The sequence below is a fragment of the Pantherophis guttatus genome, chromosome 18, assembly GCF_059756535.1.
Source record: "Pantherophis guttatus breed Tessera chromosome 18, ASM5975653v1, whole genome shotgun sequence".
Taxonomy (NCBI): Eukaryota; Metazoa; Chordata; class Lepidosauria; order Squamata; family Colubridae; genus Pantherophis; species Pantherophis guttatus.
This window is the reverse complement of record NC_142080.1, coordinates 8,339,056-8,360,168: the sequence shown is the minus strand read 5'-3', so window position 1 is coordinate 8,360,168 and position 21,113 is coordinate 8,339,056. Positions and strand designations below refer to the sequence as shown.

The 21,113-nt window shown below is 49.6% G+C and overlaps 2 protein-coding genes across 5 annotated transcripts in view; both read right to left on the bottom strand.

Annotated features, from left to right (window-relative positions):
* Window positions 1-4,454, bottom strand: part of SIPA1 (signal-induced proliferation-associated 1) — a 55,149-nt gene extending 50,695 nt beyond the window's left edge. For all 4 annotated transcript variants that reach the window (XM_087880964.1, XM_060694350.2, XM_060694352.2 and 1 more), the window contains exon 1: window positions 4,262-4,454. The gene's annotated coding sequence lies outside the window, so the exon portion shown is untranslated. The remainder of the gene's footprint in view (window positions 1-4,261) is intronic.
* A 4,790-nt stretch (window positions 4,455-9,244) lies between these two features.
* The window catches only part of PCNX3 (pecanex 3), a 60,544-nt gene continuing 48,675 nt past the window's right edge, over window positions 9,245-21,113 (bottom strand). The window contains exons 28-35 of the mRNA XM_060694348.2: window positions 20,775-21,005; window positions 20,520-20,623; window positions 19,560-19,707; window positions 18,371-18,601; window positions 17,400-17,674; window positions 13,589-13,782; window positions 12,721-13,130; window positions 9,245-9,888 (exon numbers count right to left, since the gene is read on the bottom strand). Of these exons, the coding sequence (XP_060550331.2) occupies window positions 9,688-9,888; window positions 12,721-13,130; window positions 13,589-13,782; window positions 17,400-17,674; window positions 18,371-18,601; window positions 19,560-19,707; window positions 20,520-20,623; window positions 20,775-21,005 (1,794 nt within the window). The 3' untranslated portion in view covers window positions 9,245-9,687. The remainder of the gene's footprint in view (window positions 9,889-12,720; window positions 13,131-13,588; window positions 13,783-17,399; window positions 17,675-18,370; window positions 18,602-19,559; window positions 19,708-20,519; window positions 20,624-20,774; window positions 21,006-21,113) is intronic.

Sequence of the window (21,113 nt, the reverse complement as noted above, 5' to 3'; positions counted from 1 at the left end):
GGATGGCTGTGGGTGAACTGTGAGGACGCCCCACACTGCTTCAAGCTACTGTGTAAATCTAGGAAACGAGTTCCTGCAATAACCAGGTTAAACGGCTGTGTGAATGCAGCCCTTGGTGGAGATAATCCTCTTCCCATCGATTTTGCAATTTATTGTTCGTTGTTTTTTTTGCAAATCCCATTTGCAAATCCTTCTTTTGGCACGTGTCGTCATTTTGCAGGACCTCCCCGCAGGAGCCCCCCCCCCCAATATTGTGAAGGGACTACAACTCCCATCGTCTGTGAACACGTACCCTTGCTGCCAAAGCCTGACAGGAGGAGGATCTCAATATCTGGACACTTATATTCAACTCTGCCTTCGCCAACCCTTCGCAAAACCACGATGCCAGTCAGGGCGATGTTTGAAGGTTAAATCAGGCAGCACAAATTTAAATCTCTTTTTACGGGAAGCTGAACAAGCATTTTGACTAGCCAGGATCTGAAATGAGAGGTTTGGGGTCTCCCCGCAGCAGGAAAGACGGTCGAAAGATTCTCGGTGGCATCTAACAGAATAACAGAGTAGGAAGGGACCTTGGAGGTCTTCTAGTCCAACCCCCCGACTCAAGCAAGAAACCCTATAACCATTTCAGGCAAATGGATGTCCAATCTCTTCTTAAAAACCTCCAGGGATGATGGAGCACCCACAGCTTCTGGTTGCAAGCAGTTCCGCTGGTTAATTGTTCTCACTGTCGGGAAATTTCTCCTTAGTTCTATAGATTGAATCTCTCCTGGATTTATACAGCATAACTAGTCCTCCATTTACAACAAGTTTGTTTAGTGACTGTTCGAAGTTACGACGGCACTGAAAACAGTGACTTGTGACTGTTTTCCACACTAAGGACTGTTGCAGTCAAGTGGTAAGCCTCGGTGGTGCAGCGGACTAAAGTGCTGTTAAGTGCTAGCACTTAGCTGCCAGCTGCCTGCAATTACTGCGAGTTCAAATCTCACCAGGCTCAAGGTTGACTCAGCCTTCCATCCTTCCGAGGTAAGTAAATTGAGGACCCGGATTGTGGGGGCAATAAGCCAGCTTTGTATAGAACAACACCGCTTAGGGGGAGCCCGAAAGCCCTAATAAGCAGGTATATACAAAAAATGTATGCAGGCTATTGCTATAACGCATTGTAAGCCGCCCTGAGTCTACGGAGAAGGGCGGCATATAAATTGGACTAATAAATAAATAAATAAAAATTCAAGACACTTGGCCACTGACTCATATTTACAACGGTTGCAGTGTCCTGGGATCATCCCCTTTTACGACCTTCTGTCAAGCGAAGTCGATGGGGAAGCCAGATTCACTTAACAGCCAGGTTACTCACTTAACGACTGTGGCAAGAAAGCTCCTAAAATGAGGCAAAACTCACTTAACGAACGTTCTCACTTAGCAACAGGAATGTTGGGCTCAATTTGTGGCCCTAAGTCAATTGTAGAGTCAATTTATTGCACTTTGCTGTGCTGGAAATCCGAATGTTCCCTAGCTATTGAGGTCAAGAGTCACGCTGGCTGGGGATGATGGGAGCTGCTGTTCACCACCATCATATAGAGGGTGGATGCAACCCCAAACACCTGCTTTCCACCCCATGCAAATGGCGGCTTTAAAAATCTAAAAACCACATCCAGTGGCAAGAAGGCAGAATCCTAGCTTGGCACTCAAGAGAGCCTGGGTTCGAATCTCAAATGATCAAAGGATCTTTTGATCTGGTTTCAGATCGTTTTCTGCACCCCAGGATAGCCAAGAGCCCAGAACGCAGCGTGGGTGGGTTTATTTAACAATCTAACCAGGATTAAACCATGATCTGGGTCTTGCACCTTACCCTGAACCTAAAAAGCTGAGTTTGCACAAGATGCTACACCACAGTGGGAAAAAAAATAACAACACTTTGAAGCTAACCATTTCACCAGAGAAACCCAAGTTCGAATTCCGACATGTCTGGAAATATTAAGTGGCCAGATCTAAAAATCTGTACTGATTTTTTTAATATCAACATTGTGCTGGTTGGGCCAATCATCTCATTTGCATGAATTAGCTGCAGTGTTTAATCTGGCTTTTCATTTACAACCATAAGGACTAGAATCTTTGCTTGCCTTTTAGACCCTAAAATCTTATTTATTGTTCGGTTTTGTTTTGTTTTTTGGTTTCCCTCGAATGAGTGTTTGCTTTTTTCCACCCAAAACAGTTTTAGGGATGCAAATAAACTCAAAATGATTGTTATTTTAATAGCGCTACTTAAAAGCATTGAGGTTTTGAATTGAATTTCGGGATATTTTTGGGTGACGCTTTGTGGTTTCTGAAATCTTTTTCAAAATTCAGAATCTGAATTTTGCTTCAGATTTTGGATCTGGGGAAGATCGTGAAAAAGATCCAGATTTCCACCCCCAAGGTTGCAAAAGAACCGAGAACCAATTCCTGCCAGTGTGTGTTAATTTAGCTCTGCTGTTGCCACCTAATTGGGACGACGCTTTGCAACGAATCAGCTCAAATTAACTGGTTTTTTTTCAACCTTGGCCATGTGATGGTGGGTGGACTTCAATTCCCAGAATTCCCCAGCCAGCACCCCTCTATGCACAAATCCATGAGTGTCATTTTGCACGTCTTCCGTGCAGGAGACAGGCGACTCACAAGCCCCCTGCCCTCCCAAAATACTGTAAAGGGACTCCAACTCCCATCGTCTGTCATCACGTGCCAACGCTGGCTGGGGGAATTCTGGGATTTGAAGTTTACAGACCGCCAAGGTTGGGGGGGGGGGAAATATTCCTATAGGCTTGCAAAAAAAATAAATAAAATAAAATAAAAACAGGGCACACACAAATCACACATCTGGATCGACAGGCAAACTGAACCAGGTCAGCACAAATCCGCAACACAAGACAATCCAGCTGTCACAACTACCTCCCCCTCCTCTCTTTCTTTACGACCGCAAGAGCTTCACCCCATCCTGATGTTTCCATCTTCTGGGACTGACCTCCTCCCCCCCCCCCCGTTGCAGGCAGGCGTCGCTAACCAGGCACCGCTGGCAGAAGCAGCCATTTCTATCCCAAAGCACCTCCTCGTCTTCCTCCAAGCCAGATGCCCTGCAGATGTGCTGGCCTTGAATCGCCTTTTTTTTTTGCATCTCCAGCCAGCTGACCCACGGATGGGAATCGGGAGTCCAGCCGCCGAGGCCAAGGACGGGGTGTCCTCCCTTCCTTCCTTCCATCCATCCACCCCTCCCTCTCCCTGGGGGGGGGAAGGGAAGGAAGGAAGGAAGGAAGGAAGGAAGATGCCTTCGCTCAAACATCTGGATCGCATCCTAGGGGGCTGACACACAGCAGGTTGGTGGACGGTGGGGAGGAAACCCTCTCCCAAAAAGCCGGCCTCGCAGGGTCGGCGTGCAAATGACAGGCCAGGGGGGTGGAAAGAAGAAACCCAAGCAGGGATTTTCTCCCCACCCCCCACCCCCCACCCCAAAAACACGAGTGGGTGACCTCTCCTTGCCTTTCCAAAAGGGAAACCCCACTGGGGAAGCCCAAAAGGTTTTTTTTTTCCCCAAAAGCAAAGCCAAGTGGATTGGAAGCACTCTGCACATGCTCGGGCAGGAGCAAAAAGCCAAGGCTGGGGGAGGAAGAGAAAAAAAAATCTGATTTTTTTTTTTTTTTGGAAAGCACACAATAGCAGCGGAGAAGACGACGGCGGCGGGCATCCCTCCGGCGCGGGGGCGCGCGCGCGCGGGGGGGGGCTGCAAGAAAGCGAAAGTCGGGAGCGCGCATCCTTTGCTCCCGCGCTGCAAAAGTGGGGGGGAGGGAGCGCGCCCGGATACACGCGCGCGCCCGACGGTCCCTCGCAGCAGCAGCAGCGGCTGCTGTGCTGTCACGTTGCAAGCGGCAGCCTCTCTTCGCCATATGGTTGGGGTGGGAAAGCGGGGCTCGGGGGCGCGCGCCATCGCTCTCTCTCTCTCTCTCCCCCCCACCCCACTCCCTCCCCGGGGACCCTCGGTGCGCGTGCCCGCGTCCCTTCCTTCTTCCTTCCTCGCGTTTGCACGTCTGAATGGAAGGCGCGCCGGTATTTTTTTTTTTGCAAATTTTTTTTAAAATAATAATTAAAATGAAAAGCGACGCTTTTGCAAAACGGTTTCCTTCCTCCTCCCCACCCCCAACCTGGGTCCAAATTTCCCCCCCCCACTTCCCCATTGCACGTGCAAGATGCGTGTCCGGTTTTCTAAAAAAAAAAAAAAAAAAAAAGCTCTTACCGCTTGCCGGAGCCGGCAGCCGCTTTCAGCGGCTTGCAACCGGGCGCTGCCTGCCTGCCTCTCTGCTGCTCCACTGCCGCCGCGGCTTCTTCTTGCCCCGCGTGGACTCTCCGCGTCCGCTCCCTGCGGCCCAGGCACGGCGGCCCCGCCCTCGCCTGCCTTCCTCCTCCGATCCGGGGGGCGGGGAAGACCCAGAAATGGGGAGGAAGCGGGCGGCGTCAGCCAGCAGCCGCTTGGAGAAGGACGCGCAGGGCAGCAGAGCGAGGAAATCTGGGTTTCCTGATGGGCGGGGGTGGGAAGGGAGGGCTGCAAGGCAAAGCGGGCTTCTGAACATGTGCAGAGGGCCTGGTGGGGAAACCCCCAGCCCCCCCAGCGCTCCTTTTTGCCAAGGGGGCTTCTCTGCAAAGCTTAAGGTCTCGCAGGAGAGCGGAACCAAGGTTTGCCCCCCCCCCTCCCCGCCTCTCGTTTAGATTTTGGTTTATTAAATTTGTATACCGCCCTTCTCCCGAAGGACTCAGGGCGGTGAACAGCCAAGATGAAAATACGTACAATATAAAAATTAAAATAAATTAAAACAAAATTAAATCAAATTGGCTTCCCAAAATTTAAAACCCTTTGCCCCTAAAATAACCCATTTTAGCCTTTGTGGTCCGAAAGCAATAGCGATAGCACTTATCTACCGCTTTCGCAGCGCTTTTGCAGCCCTCTCTAAGCGGTTTACAGAGTCAGCCTTTTGCCCCCCAACTATCTGGATCCTCATTTTACCGACCTTCAAGAGGACGGAAGGCTGAGTCAACCCTTGAGCTGGTCAGGATCGAACTGACTGTGGGCAGAATCAGCGGACAAGACTGCATTCTAACCACAAGGAAGGAAGGAAGGAAGGAGGGAGGGGGAGTTTGAAAGACAGAAGGTAAAGAGGGGGAGGAAGGATTGAGAGATGGATGGATGGAAGGGAGGCAGGCAGAGGGAGGGAGGGAGGAAGGAAGGATTAAGAGATGGCAATAGCAATAGCACTTAGACTTATATACTGCTTCACGGTGCTTTTGCAGCCCTCTCTAAGCGGTTTAGAGTCAGCCTCTTGCCCCCCAACAAGCTGGGCCCCCATTTTACTGACCTCAGAAGGATGGAAGGCTGAGTCAATCTTGAGCTGGTCAGGATCAAACTCCTGACGGCACAATTAGTGGACAATACTGCATTCTAACCACTGGGAGGGAGGGAGGAAAGAAGGGAGGAAAAAAGGAAGAGAGAGAGAGAGAGAGAGAGAAAGAAGAAAGAAAGAAAGAAAGAAAGAAAGAAAGAAAGAAAGAAAGAAAGAAAGAAAGGGCAATAGCATCTATACTTATATACCACTTTCCAGCCCTCGCTAAGCCGTTTACAAAGTCAGCCTCTTGCCCCCAACAATCTGGGTCCTCATTTTACCTACCTGGGAAGGACGGAAGGCTGAGTCGACCTTGAGCCTGGTGAAATTTGAACTGCCAAATTGCAGGGAGCAAAAGTAGCCTGCAGGACTGCACTCTAACCACTGCGCCTCCGCGGCTGTACAGGTGGTCCTTGGTTTACAACGGTATGTTGAGGGACCGGAGTTGCCACAAGGGCACTGCAAAAAAAGCGGCTCGGGATGGTTTTTCACATATACGACCGTTGGTGGCAGCGTCCCCATGGTCGCGCGATCGAAGTTCAGATGCTTGGAAACTGATTCGTAGTTATGACGGTCGCAGTGTTCTGGCTGGGGGGGGTCACGGGATCATCCCCTTTTGGGACTGTCTGACAACCAGTGTCGATGAGGAAGTCAGATTTACTTTAACAACTGTGCTACTAACTTAACAGTGGCAGCGATTCTGGGTTGCAAAACCTGGGGCAAAACTCACTCAACGACCGTCTCGCTTAGCAACAGAAGTCAAAGGGGAAGCCTGGTGGACTTAACCATCCTGTTATTAAATTAAACAGCTGCAGTGATTCGCTTAACCATTGGGGGCAAGGTCGTAAAACAGGGAAAACTCCCTTAACTGTCTCGCTTAGCAACATTGGGCTGAATTGCGGTCGTAAATTGGAGGAGTAACTGCAAATTGGCTTTTGTCTTTAAAAGGGGGGTAACTTTGAATGTGCCTTTTTTGTCCTGGGGGGCGGCATATCTGCAGGAAGAAGACAGGAGGATGCGCCAACTTTCCCCTGCTTTAATGGGAAACATAGTGGCTCAGGCGCCTGGCACCCGGTGCACCCTTGAACGCAAATGACAAATCAGCACAGGAAAACACCTTTGAATGACCTTTCCCCTTTCTCTTGGAACCAGGGGGAAATCTGGGTCTTAATTAAACGGAGTGATAGTTTAAAAACATCCCCTTCTTCCTCCTTTTAACATTGCTTAAGACAGTGAAATCTTGGAAGGAAGACAAGGGGGGTGAAAATGTTTGGGACCCTTGGCATTTCAGAAAGCCCAAAAACCATCTAATTTGAAGGTTGAATTTGCATAAAGTAACCTCCGAGCCAGATTAGATTAGAATAGATTAGAATAACAGAATAGAATAGAATGTATATAAAATAGAAAATAGAATAGAAAATATGGAGAATAGAATAACAGAATGAAAATAGAATAGGATTCTGAATGGAATAGAATAAGGAATAGAATAGCAGAATGAGTAACAGAATAGAATAGTTTCTATCCTATTTCCCCCAAAATAAGACATCCCCTGATAATAAGCCCAATCGGGCTTTTGAGTGCATGGCAATAAGGCCAAGCACTTATTTCAGGGTCCAAAAAAATATAAGACAGGGCCTTATTTTCGGGGAAACACGGTATATAAAATAGAATATATAAAATAGAATATAAAATACAGAGAATAGAATAGAATAATAGAATGAAAATAGAATAACAGAAAATAGAATAGGATTCTGAATAGAATAAGGAATAGAATAGAATAGCAGAATGAATAACAGAATAGAATATATAGAAAAAAGAATATAGAAAATAGAATATAAAATAAAGAGAATAGAATAATAGAATGAAAATAGAATAACAGAATGAAAATAGAAGAGAATAGGATTCTGAATAGAATAGAATAAGGAATAGAATAGAATAGCAGAATGAATAACAGAACAGAATAGAATATATAGAAAAAAGAATATAGAAAATAGAATATAAAATAGAGAGTAGAATATAATAATAGAATGAAAATAGAGTAACAGAATGAAAATAGAGAATAGGATTCTGAATAGAATAGAATAAGGAATAGAATAGAATAGAATAGCAGAATGAATAACAGAACAGAATAGAATATATAGAAAAAAGAATATAGAAAATAGAATATAAAATAGAGAGAATAGAATAGAATAATAGAATGAAAATAGAATAACAGAATGAAAATACAAGAGAAATAGAGAATAGAAAATCAAATCGAATCTGGAAGGGACCTTGGAGGTCTTCTAGTCCAGCCCCTTGCTCAAGCAGGAGACACTATGCCATTTCAGATAAGTGACTTGTCTAGTCTCTTCTTAAAAAACCTCAAGTGATGGAGGCACCCAAGATTTCTGAAGGCAGTATTCTGAATCGCAATTTTTTTTTTTTTGCAATAAGTTGCGTTCACACAACTCCTTGAATCACTGGGGTTTTTGTAACACAGAAATGGGCATCATCAATTATGGTGGGAATCTCCCACTTGCTGGGCCAGCCAGCTCCCCCACCTCCCACTCCAAAGCTTGGAAAGAGGAGATAGGTTTTTCATCCCAGGATTCTACCTCCGGGTGAAATTAAAATTTCAGATTTGCTGCTCTTTGTTTTGACTGCAAAATGGAGGAAGAAAGCCAGAAAGCATTCAGAGAGTATCCCAAAGGTGGGGGGGGGGGGTTTCCCCCAAGAGGCAACTGGAGTTTCTGGGTTTTTTTTTCTTTTTTCTTTTGAAGACATTTCGCTTCTCATCCCAGAAGCTTCTTCCGCTCTGACTAGGATGGTGGGGAAGGGAAGGATTGATCCTCCTTGCAGGCAAAGCTGGTCATTTGCATCCTTTGAGAGGGTCGTTGAGGCCACTTGGGAGGTTTGTCTGTGTCCTCGGGGTCACCTGAGTGGTGCAAATGGGTCCTGTAGTCCTGTGACCCTGAGGATTCTTTTAAGAAACGCAGTGATTCGCTTAACGAATGTGACAATCAGGTTGTAAAATGGGAGGCGGCTCACTTAACAACCACCTTGCTTAGCAATGGGGCCCCAACTGCGGGTGTAAGTCGTACTTGTAAACTACTTGCGTTTATTTCCTAAACATCGTCTTCAAAAAGAAAAAAAAAACAAGGAAATCCAGGTGCTTCTTGAAAAAAAAAACACACATTTGGGACAACCATGACGGAGAATCTTTACAGACTTTTAGCAGTACAATTTGGGGTGAATGCCCTTTAAATGGGGGGAGAGTAGGAATGGATTTCCAGAGGAAAAAACTGCAGACTACAGAAACCATTTGCACCTCTCAGGTGACCCCCGAGGACACAGACAAACCTCCAAGTGGCCTCAACGACCTTCTAAAAGGATGCAAATGACCAGCTGTCTGCAAGGAATATCAATCCTTCCCTTCCCCACCATCCAGTCAGAAGCTGAAGAAGCTTCTGGGACGAGAAGCGAAACGTCTTCAAAAGAAAAAAAAAATCAGAAAGTCCAGTTGCCTCTTGAAAAATCACCTTTGGGACAACCATGACTTGGAGGAGTTGAGAATCTTCATGGACATTGAGAAATGAGAAAATATGAACGCCCCAAACCTCTCAAAAACGACGCCCGTCCAATTCTCGTTTCCGCTTTTCTGCAAAGACACCCCAACAAATCTACATCTTGCGTCGTTCCCTGCTGTTTTCCAAATCCTGAACGTCGAGGTTCATTGGCTGGTGTGATTTTTTTCCCACCCGCTTCCCGCGTTTTTAACTTTCCCAACCAATCAAACCCCCAAATCCACAATCTTGGGAGGGGGGGGGAGGAAGACGGGGTTTGGAAACAAAACAAAACAAAACAAAAAGAATTATTATCGTTATTATTAACCCCGAGGGACGACAAGAGCAGGGCGGGGGGAGAAAAAAAAATGGGGGGGAAACCTTGAACATCAGTCGGTGAAGGACACAAAGTGCGGCGAGCAAGGCGGGTCCTTGTGATTTGTGTGGGGGGGGGAGCCTGCCCCTGCAGGCGAGTGTAAGATATTTTGGATGGGGGAGGCAGTGGAGTGGAGATGGTGGAAAGAGGAGGGAGGTGCAAATGGAAGAAATTGCAGGCAAGGCTAAAACAGCCTCTATTGCTCGTCCTTGGTCTTGCAGACAAAAAAGATGGTTTAAAGTTGGTTTGTGTGGATGAACAGAAGAGCGGGGAGTGATGGGTGACCACGGGGTGGGAAGCCAGGAAGAGTCAAACGGGACCAGCCCGTAGTTCTGTAGGACGTCAAGAGTGTGTGCCCCCCACTTCTAATTCAATATTGATGATCCAGAAGGGGCTGGCCGGCCGCGGGACTGTCCTCGTCTTCTCGTTGCCGGCCCCATTCGGCCACCAGAGGGTCGGGCTCGGGGAGCACAGAGTCTTCTTGAGGGGCAGCGGAGGAGGAGGAGGGTTCCAGAGGCAGCGGGCTAGGGGTGCTGGTAGCAGCCTCGGGGACTGGTCCTGGGACAGGAGCCTGCGGGAGAAAGGGAGAGAAAGCGCGACGTTATAGACGCGGACGGAAGGAAGATGGCTTTACGCGCAAAAATGGAAAAGACACTGCTTCCCAGAATGGATGAATGGTTGCAGAAGTTGGTGGGAGATGGAGAAACCAACTTGCTTTGATTAAAGAAAAAAACAAAAAAACCCATGAGCAGGTCAGGATCGAACTGCTGGCGGTCGGCAGAATTAAGTCTGCAATACTGCATTCTGACCACTGCGCCACCATGGGAATGGAATAGGATTCTGCAGTATATAAGTCTATACTTATGGAATGGAATGCAATAGCAATAGCAATAGCAATTAGACTTATATACCACTTTATAGTGCAGCAATGGTGAACCTTTTTGGCACCGAGTGCCGAAAAGGGAGCGCGCGCACACGTCTGGTCCTGGAACAGGAGCTGCCCAGGGCACATGCCCAGAAATGAACTTCCGGTTTCAGCTACTGAACTTCCGGTTTCAGCTACTGAACTTCCGGTTTCAGCCAGCTACTCTTCCGGGTTCCTGGCGCGCATGTGTGCGCAACGATCAGCTGGCCGGCGCGCATGTTCCCGCAGTTAAACGGTTTCCAGCAGTGCCGCATGCAAAAATGCCAGTTCATCATCGCCCCCACATGCGCGCCAGAAACCCAGAAGAGGAACGGGGGCGATGCCGTGCATGCCAGGCGACATGGCTCCGCGTACCACTTCAGGCACGCGTGTCATAGGTTCGCCATCATGGTTATAGTGCTTTATACCCGCCTCTAAGCAGTTTACAAAGTCAGCCTGTTGACCCCTAACAATCTGGGTCCTCATTTTACCGATCTCAGAAGGATGGAAGGCTGAGTCAACCTTGAGCCGGTCAGGATTGAACTCTCGGCAGTGGTCAGAATTAGCCTGAAATTCCACCTTCTGACCACTGCGCCACCACGGCGCTTAGCAGCTGATTAAACGATGGAGAATGTGCATCATAAAAACTCTGCTCGGCTTTCTCAAGCATTATGTCGAGCCCCAGCCAGGTCTCACCACTCACGGGACTGGAGGGGAGAAGGATACCAGCTGTTCAAAAGGTCCACATGAGGCGGCTTGTCACACCGTCTCGGGGCATCGCAGCACAGCACAGAGGTCGGCGCGAAGCAGAGACCGAGGGTGTGGCGCTCTCCTATGACATCAGGGAAGCGCCAGCTTTTTCACCGCCGAACAGCTGTTGGGAGGGGTTTTGCTTAACTGCCGGATGGTGGTTAGAGTGGGGAGATATGTATAAATAGCGCTACACAGCGGCTGCGTGTAGCGTTGACTTTACACTTATGATCCGGCTTGTTCTTTTCTGCTGGCTGTGTTGCTGAAATGACCAAAAGTAAAAAGCATTGCGAATCGCTCTTTCGTCTGGTTCTTTTGTTGCAATCCGGGCTGGCTGGGTGACGAGCCGAGAGAAAGTCAGCGCTGCCCTCTTCTTTCTAACTTTTTGACTGACGGTTTGGAGCATGGCTGAAGGGACGGTGCCAGGAGGGTTAGAGTCGGAGCTGGCGTTTGGGGCTACCGCGGAGGAGGTGCTTGCAGAGGCGGAGGCACCGCAGGAGACCATAGAGCAACCAGCAGTTAGACCCAAACTACGCATACCATGTGGGGATGACGGTCGTGGGACGGATGGCACGCAGGGTCAGGACCCTGGCCACCTTGGACAGTCAACCGGTGGAGACTGGTGGCCTAGCTCTACCCTCGTCGGCCCCAAGATGCTGACCCCTCCCCTCATGGGTCCGTCTTTCTGGGGTTGGAGGGAGCCCCGTTGGACAGACGAGGAAGAGGGGGACTGGGGTTTTGCTGCTACCGGTCCCAGACCCAGTACTATGGATACCCTTCGGGACTGCTTTGGGGAGGGGAGTTTCCGTGACGCCCATGCCTGACAGCCGTGGGCCACTGGGCTGGACACATCACAAAGCATGTCCTGGCAGCAGACTGGCAGTTCGAGTTCACGTTTTCGCATTGCTAGTCCTAAATTCCAGAGGGAACAGGAACCAGATCGAGTGGATGACTATGGGGGATCCTGGGACCAGAGGTCACCTGTGGGAGAGAGCGTCGGTCGGGCCCCAGAACAGCAGCCACAGAGGACGGAGGTCGGGGCTGAAAGGAGGACACAGCGACCAGTGATGGATCGACCTCGGCCGGAGAGGAGGGTAGGAGGTGAGAGGAGAAGTGCTGGAGCGAGCAGAACCCTGGATCCGGTACCGGTGTGGGGCCCCGCGCCGGGGATGTGGGGTCCTCAGCCCACCTGGGGTCCTCCTGCATTGCAAGCCACGTTTGACGGAAGCCCAGACCGAGTGGCGTTGTTCTTAAGCCAGGTGATAAGCTATCTAGACCAATATGGGCGTTGGTACCCCTCCCAATGGGCCATGGTTGTGGCCATTACAGCGGTGTTAACTGGCGACGCTGCTGATTGGGTGGCCAGCTTGCATCAGAACCACGCTAGAGAACTGGTGGACGTAGGACAGTTTTTGGAGGCCCTTCGCTCCACTTTCGAGGACGAGTCCAGTGTGCAACTGGCGGAAGGTGATCTAGTTGCACTCAAACAAAGGGGTGGCCAAAAGTAAAAAGCATTGCGAATCGCTCTTTCGTCTGTTTCTTTTGTTGCAATCCGGGCTGGCTGGGTGACGAGCCGAGACATTATTAGGATACCAATAAGTACCACATTCATGCCGGTTTATGCTTGTGTCATTTTGGGGGTGATTGACAAAAGAATCAGGTGGTCTTTTGCACATGGGAGTCCCCGTTAAAAAAAAAAAAAAGACAGGAGGAATTGTGTAAAAAGCAGTGGGGGGGGGGATTACGTACCTGAGGTTTAGGGCTCCCTCCGATGCTGAGTGTCCCCAAGGCGGCAACAGCGTTAGACGCTATAGAAGAGCTGTCCTTTGTGTGCGGTGGCGGAGTTCCGGGCGGGAATTCGCTCTCGCTTCCCCCTAACCCGTTCAGTCCTTTGCGAGTTGGCAGGCTCCACTTGCTGCAGAGACCCTCGTAGACAAAAGGGGAGAGAGTCCCGAGGCTGGGGTGGAGGGGCAGAGGGGTACGTCCTGTGCCCTCGGCCACGGAAGCCAAGGAGCTGGCGCAGGAAAGCTGGCTTCCCAAGAAATGCGGACCTGGAGGCCACGACGCAGCGGGGGTCGGTGGGGGACGTCCGTCGGTCTGGCTTAGCTGGGGCTGGACCAGCCAGCTCTGGCTCGGAGGAGGAAGGCTGGGATCGGATTCTGCGGAGAGAACAAGGAAGGAAGGGCTGTCATGGCAGTGTGGGAATGGGGGAACGCAGGGGCTCAAGTGGTTAGGACGCTGGGCTGAACGATCGGCAGGCTCGCATTCGAGACCCGGTTGCTGCTATGGGACGGGGTGAGCTCCCGTCACACTGTCAAGAGTACGAATATTCATGGACTAGAATAGATCAGCCAATGGGAACATGCGTGGTAACATGTCAGTTGAATCCCACCACTGTGTCCAACCTTGGTGACTTTAAAACCGGTGAACCTCAACACCCAGAATTCCCCCAACCAGCATGCGCTGGCTGGGGGAATTCTGGGAGTTGAAGTCCACCGGTTGTAAAATCGCCAAGGTTGCACACCCCTGCTTTAAATCAAGCCTCAAAGAGTTCACCCCAACCGATCTTCCCGATTCTTTCTCCCAACTTGGCCACCTTCCCGGAACGTTTTCTTACCTGCCTGAGATTGGGCACTCGTGGCCCCCGGCTCGGTGGGGTTTGCAGCCACCGGCCCGGCGTTGTGAGCCGTGCTCCCGGGGACCTGTGCACTATGCCCGGGGGGGTTATTGCTGAGAGATGAGCCCCCACCACAGTCTGAATCTTCGATGTTGCCTCCGCTGTTGCAGCCAGCTCCACAGCCTTTTTGCAACCTGCAGGGCAGAAGAGAACACAAGAACATATAAGAAGAAGAAGAAGAGAGTTGTTAGGGACCTTGGAGGTCTTCTAGTCCAACCCCCTGCTCAGGCAAGAAACCCTAAACCATTTCAGGCAAGTGGATGTCCAGTCTCTTCTTAAAAACCTCCAGTGTTAAAGCACCCACAACCTCTGGTGGCAAGCTGTTCCACTGGATATATCTTCTCACTGTCAGGAATTACTCCTTACTTCTAGATTGTTTCTCTCCTTGATTAGTTTCCACCCATTGCTTCTTGTCCTGCCCTCGGGTGCTTTGGAGAATAGCTTGACTCCCTCCTCTTCTCTGTGGCAGCCACTCAAATATTGGAAGATGCTATCATGTCTCCCCTAGTCCTTCTCTTCATTAAACTAGACATACCCAATTCCAGCAACCGTTCTTTATATGTTTTATTCTCCAGTCCCCTAATCCTCTTTCTTACTCTTCTCTGCACTCTTTCCAGAGTCTCTACATCTTCTTTATAATGTGGTGACCCAGTGGTGAAATCCAATTTCTTTTACTACCGGGTCTGTGGGCGCGCCTCGATGTGGCTTAGTGGGTGTGGCTTGGTGGGCATGGCAGGGAAAGGATAGTGCAAAATCTCCATTCCCACCCCACTCCTGAGGGAAGGATACTGTAAAATCTCCATTCCCGCCCCACTCCTGAGGGAAGAATACTGTAAAATCTCCATTCCCTCCCCACTCCTGAGGGAAGGATACTGCAAAATCTCCATTCCCTCCCCACTCCTGGAGGAAGGATACTGTAAAATCTCCATTCTCACCCCACTCCTGAGGGAAGGATGCCGCAAAATCTCCATTCTCTCCCCACTCCTGAGGGAAGGATATTGTAAAATCTCCATTCCCTCCCCATTCCTGAGGGAAGGATGCTGCAAAATCTCCATTCTCTCCCCACTCCTGAGGGAAGGATGCTGTAAAAGGGCCAGGGTATTTACGAGACCGCCTGCTGCTACCGATAACCTCCCACCGGCCAATAAGCTCCCACAGAGAGGGCCTCCTCAGGGTGCCGTTGGTCAAGCAATGTCGGCTGGCGGCCCCCAGGGGGAGGGCCTTCTCTGTGGGAGCACCTGCCCTCTGGAACGAGCTACCTCCCGGAATACGGCTGATTCCGGATCTCCGCACTTTCCGTAAGGCCCTGAAGACGTTTTTATTTCAGCAAGCCGGCTTGGCCTGAATAGGTTTTAGGGGTTTTTTAATTATATTGCTAGGGGTTTTAAATTGGGGCGGCCGTTTAATTTAATTTATTTTTAATTATTTTAACTTTTATATTGTATGTTTTTAATTCTCGGCTGTTCACCGCCCTGAGTCCCTGAGAAGGGCGGGATATAAATTTAATAAATAAATAAATAAAATCTCCATTCTCTCCCCACTCCTGAGGGAAGGATGCTGTAAAATCTCCATTCCCTCCCCACTCCTGAGGGAAGGATACTGTAAAATCCCCATTCCCTCCCCATTCCTGAGGGAAGGATACTGCAAAATCTCCATTCCCTCCGCACTCCTGGGGGAAGGATACTGCAAAATCTCCATTCCCTCTGCACTCCTGGAGGAAGGATACTGTAAAATCTCCATTATCACCCCACTCCTGGGGGAAGGATACTGTAAAATCTCCATTCCCTCCCCACCCCTAGGGGAAGGATACTGTAAAATCCCCATTCCCTCCCCACTCCTGAGGGAAGGATACTGCAAAATCTCCATTCCCTCCGCACTCCTGGAGGAAGGATACTGTAAAATCTCCATTCTCACCCCACTCCTGAGGGAAGGAGACTGTAAAATCTCCATTCTCACCCCATTCCTGAGGGAAGGATACTGTAAAATCTCCATTCCCTCCCCACCCCTGGGGGAAGGATACTGTAAAATCCTCATTCCCTCCCCACTCCTGAGGGAAGGATACTGCAAAATCTCCATTCCCTCTGCACTCCTGGAGGAAGGATACTGTAAAATCTCCATTATCACCCCACTCCTGGGGGAAGGATACTGTAAAATCTCCATTCCCTCCCCACCCCTAGGGGAAGGATACTGTAAAATCCCCATTCCCTCCCCACTCCTGAGGGAAGGATACTGCAAAATCTCCATTCCCTCCGCACTCCTGGAGGAAGGATACTGTAAAATCTCCATTCTCACCCCACTCCTGAGGGAAGGATACTGTAAAATCTCCATTCTCACCCCATTCCTGAGGGAAGGATATTGTAAAATCTCCATTCCCACCCCACTCTGGGGCCAGCCAGAGGTGGTATTTGCCAGTTCTCAGAACTACTCAAAATTTCCGTTACTGATTCTCCAGAACCTGCTGATTTCACCCCTGTGGTGACCAAATTGGATGCAATATTCCAATTGTGGCCATACCAAGGCTTTGTAAAGTGGAGAAAAGGGGTGGCATGTCCTTAGTGGCGCCCTGGTTGCAGGCAAGCACCCCCCTCCCACTAAACCGTTGCAAAAGACTTACAATGTGAGGATGGGCCTTTGCAGGCCCTCACCCCACTCCCTTCCCCTGCCAAAAGCCAAAGACAGAGGCGTTCCTGGCCTTTCCAGAGAAGGAAATGGGGAGACCAGTCAATCAATCAGAATAGAGCTGGAAGGCACCTTGGAGGTCATCTAGTCCAGCGGTCACCAACTGGTGGTCCACAGGAAAATTTGGGTGGTCCACAGAAAAATTATTTGCATTTTTTATATTGCACTAAATCAGGGGTCCTCAAACTACGGCCCCTGGGACGGATACGTGCAATGAACACTTGTGTTGCTGCAGAGAGTCTCCCCCTTTGGGGTCTTTTTGTGAGGGTCGGAAGGGGGCAGAAATTCCAACTCGGGGTCTGCTTCAGACTCCTGGTGTGGGGCTTTGGGCGAAGGCTGGAGGGAAGAGCCGCTGGAGGCGAAGAGCCAAAGGGCCTCGTTCCAGTGGGACTGCCTCATGGCCTGGAACTGGCTGACCATTTCAGCCCGCTGAGCCTCCAGGCGCCCGTACCTGGCCTTGCACTCCTGCAGGTCTTCCCTCTGCTTGGAAAGCCTATGCTTCTAGTCCTCAGCGAGGTGCTTCTGCTGAGCCTCCTTCTCAGTCAGATCCAATTTGAACTGAGCCAGCTGTTTTGCCAACTTTTTCTCATGGTGGCTGCTTAGCTCCAACAACTGCTTCCTGTTGGGGTCCTAAGGAGCCCAGGCAGGCAGGCAAGGAGTGGCTGGGAGGGGAGGGGCGAGAAGAGGCCGGCAAGGTGCCCCTCGACCTGAGTGACACCAAGTTGACCACGCCCACCCAGTCACATGATCACCTAGCTGTCCCCCCCCCAATCCAGCCGGCCATTAGGCAGATCATATTAGTGGTCCGCGGGATTTAAAATTATGAATTTAGTGGTTCCTGAGGTCCGAAAGTTTGGTGACCCCCTACTCAAGCTGGAGAAGTCAAGAAGTCAGATGGGATCCCAAGACCCCAAACCCTGTCCCACCAGTTTTGGCCAGTGAACATCGACTGGACCTTTTACTGGACAAATGTTTTTTTCCTTCCTTCAGGATCAAAACAGGCAGTCCTCACACCCACAGCTTCGCCCGGGAGTGTGCAGGATTTCCCTGCCTCCCCACTTCCCGGCCTCACCTCTCCCAGCTCCGAATGAACCAGGCGGAGATGTTGTGCAAGCTGACGGGGCCGCCCCAGAGTGAACGCAGCTGGGGGTGGCTGCCGGCGTAAGACGTGGTCAGAGGGGAAACGTAGATGGGGTAACCGATGGGCTGGTCGCAGGAGGAGTTGATCATATTGCGCAGCGCCTGCTTGGCGTTCTGGATGCTGCCGCGTTCCGGGTTCCGATTCCGGAGGAAGACCAGCTCCTGCTGCTGTCCGGCCCACAAGCCTCGCACGCATTCCCTGTTCACCTGGGCCAGAGAACAGGAGGAGTTTAGATAGATAGACAGATAGACAGACAGACAGACAATGGATAGATAATGGATAGATAGATAAATTGATAGATATAGACAGACAAACAGATACATAGATTCATAGATGATAGATATAGATACATGATAGAGATGATAGATAGATAGATAGATAGATAGATAGATAGATAGATAGATAGATATAGACAAACAGATATAGACAGACATAGATATAGATACAAAGATAGAGATGATAGAGATGATCGATACATAGATAGATAGATGAATATAGAGATAGATAGATAGATAGATAGATATAAATAAATGGATAGATAGATGATAGAGACAGACAGACAGATATAGACACACAGATACATACATAGATATAGATAGGTGATAGAGATGACAGATATAGAGAGATACAGAGAGATATAGAGATAGATATACATAAATTATAGATGATAGATTAGATAAAATAGATTGATAGATGATAGAGATGATAAATGATACAGATAGACAGACATAGATAAATAGATTAGATAGATAGATAGATAGATAGATAGATAGATAGATAGATAGATAGATAGATAGATAGATAGATAGATAGATAGATAAATGATAGATGGATGGATGGATGGTTATCTATCTGGGGAAAAACACCTTTGGCAAGTCTCCACCAATCTCCGTCTGCCCTACCTTGATAACCCGAAAGCCCAGGTATCTCTTGTTGAGCATGATGATCTTGTACTCATCGCTGGCGTCGTCCATCACGTGGCGAAGGGCCAGCAGGGCGGGCGTGTTGGTGAGGATGGCGCTACGCCAGGCGGGGTCCCCTTCGTGGGAAATCACCATTTTCTCCTTGTTGGATTTGATGGCGTCGTACAGCACCGCCAGGTCGTCGTATTCATCCGGGGAGGTGAAGTGGTCCTTGCGAGGGAGGGAGGGAGGGGAGGTGTCACGTCAATGGGGGGACAGGGGACGGGGAGGGGAGAAGGGCCCACTCCTCCATCTCTGGGAAAAGAGCATCCCCAATTCCCAGAATCCACCATTTTACAGCCTTTCTCCATCGGCAGACTTCAACTCCCAGAATCCTCAGCGGTGCCCCCTGCATAAACTTTGAATAAACTGCCAGGCATTTTGCTGGATTACAGACACTTTTATACACACACGAACAACATTTCTTATTTCTTTTTCTTCCATTCAGATGTGTCCAATTCTGCTGGAGGAGTCCCAGCTGTTTTCTTGGCAATTTTTTTCTGAAGAGGTTTGCCATTGCCTCCTTCCTAGGGCTGAGAGAGTGGCTGGCCCCAGGTCATAGATTTGGCTTTTTGCTCCTAGCGGTTGGCCCAAAATCATCCAGCCAGCTTTCATGCCCAAGGTGGCACTAGAACTCACTGTCTCCTGGTGATAGCTTCAAAGTCACCCAGCTGGCTTTCATGCCTAAGGCGGAACTAGAACTCACAGTCTCCTGATTGGCTCAAAGTCACCCAACTGGCCTTCATGTCTTAAGGGGGCACTAGAACTCACTGTCTCCTGGTTATAGCCTCAAAGTCACCCAGCTGGCTTTCATGCTTAAGGCAGCACTAGAACTCACTGTCTCTTGGTGATTGGCTCAAAGTCACCCAGCTGGCTTTCATGCTAAGGCGGCACTAGAACTCACGGTCTCCTGGTGATTGGCCCAAGGCCATCCAGCTTGCTTTGGGCCCAAACAAGAACTAGAACTCATGGTCTCCCATTTTCTAGCCAGATATCTTCACCAGTACACGAAACGGACTCTCTCAAGCATTTCTACTACCCTCCCATCCGAAAACAAGGCCATTGAGGGAGGCTTTGCGGCCTGCCAGCGACTCGGGAGTGAAAAAGAATCGGAAAGGGCCGGATTTACCTGATGCAGCTTCAGAGACATGCGCACGCCAGGCGCCACCACCTGGTGCAAAAGATCCATATCGGCAAAGACCCATTCGTCCCGGGGCGACGTGATTCGGAAGTCGCCCTTGAACAGGGCGTGCAAACCGTAAAGGAAGGGCTCCAGGCTACGGAAAGAGACAAGGCAGGTCACCAAAGGAAACAAAGACAATCTGAGCAGCTGGGTCATGCGATTTAGCTTTGCTAGAAAGCAGGATTTCTAGCAAAAATCATAGCCAGCCGAACAAATACCGTATTTTTTTGGAGTATAAGACGCATCTACCTTTTTTGGTGAGGAAAAAGAAGAAAAAAAAATCTGCCTCTGAGCAATTTTACCTCGTTGCAGCAAACAGCCTGCTTTACTTTCATTTTCGTTTTCAGCATAGCTTGATTAGCACAAGGAGAAGAAAAAAAAATCTGCTCCCAGCAATTTACCGCTGCGAAACAGCTGAGAGCAAATCAGCTGAGAGTCGGGGAGGCCGATCCAATTGACTTGTGCTAATCAGGATGTGCTGAAGCTGAAAGGAGCTGTTTTTTCTTGCTGTTTGCTTGCAAGGAGGTAAACTGCTGGGAGGCAGAGGCCAAAGGGTGGGGGCCAACAGGTGGGCGGGGCTACATTCGGTGTATAAGACCGACCTAAATTTTCATCCCCTTTTAGGGGGGGAAAAAGGTGCGCCTTATACTCCAAAGAATACAGTAGGTTTAAAAATAGTTTCTATCCTTGTGCTCTTAAACACAACCACAATCATTCCACGCACACGTGGAAACGTAGGGCTAGCTTTCTTTTTCTTTCTTTTTCTCCCCCTAATTATTTGCATAGGGATTGTTCTCTATACTATTTATCTTGTTTGTATTTTTTGCCACTGATTGCACCAATTTTGCTGTATACATGAAGTACAATGAAAAATAAAGACTATACTATGCATGGGCTTCCTCTCACCTGGCTGACATGCTGTGGGAGGCAGTTCCCAGGGCTCTGCGGCCCAGGATGCAAAGTCCGAAGCACAGGGTGACCAGGCGGGAATTCCACTCCCGGTCCACGGCCTGCAGAAGGAGGGAGACGACAGGTGGGAGATAAATTTTAGAGCCGCTGTGGACCCCACTCTCCAGAAATTGGGAGGGTCTGTCAAGTTCCGAAATCAACTCTAAGGTAATCCTGGGGTTCCCCCTCTCTTCCCTCTGGCTCCCGACTCACTTTCTCCCTGCGCCCGGCGCAGAACTGAATCCAGTCGAGGTAGATGTTGCAGAAAGAAGCCAGGGAGATGCCCGCCATGCGGTGGTCGTAGTCTTCGTCGATGTTCAGGTTGAAGGTGGGGTCGCTGTCGGCGTAGTTGAGGGCAGTGCAAGGCCGGAGAGCTTCCTGGATGCCTTCGTTCCCCATCCACTCCTCCAGCTTCGGGGAGCAAGTCACGTAGTAGATGATGCTCTGTGGGGAAGAGGAAAGGGGGCCAGGGAGGGAGAGAGGAAGGAAGAGGAGGGAGGAGGAAAATAGGGGAGGGAGGGAGGGAGGAAAGGGGAAGGAGGAAAAGAGATG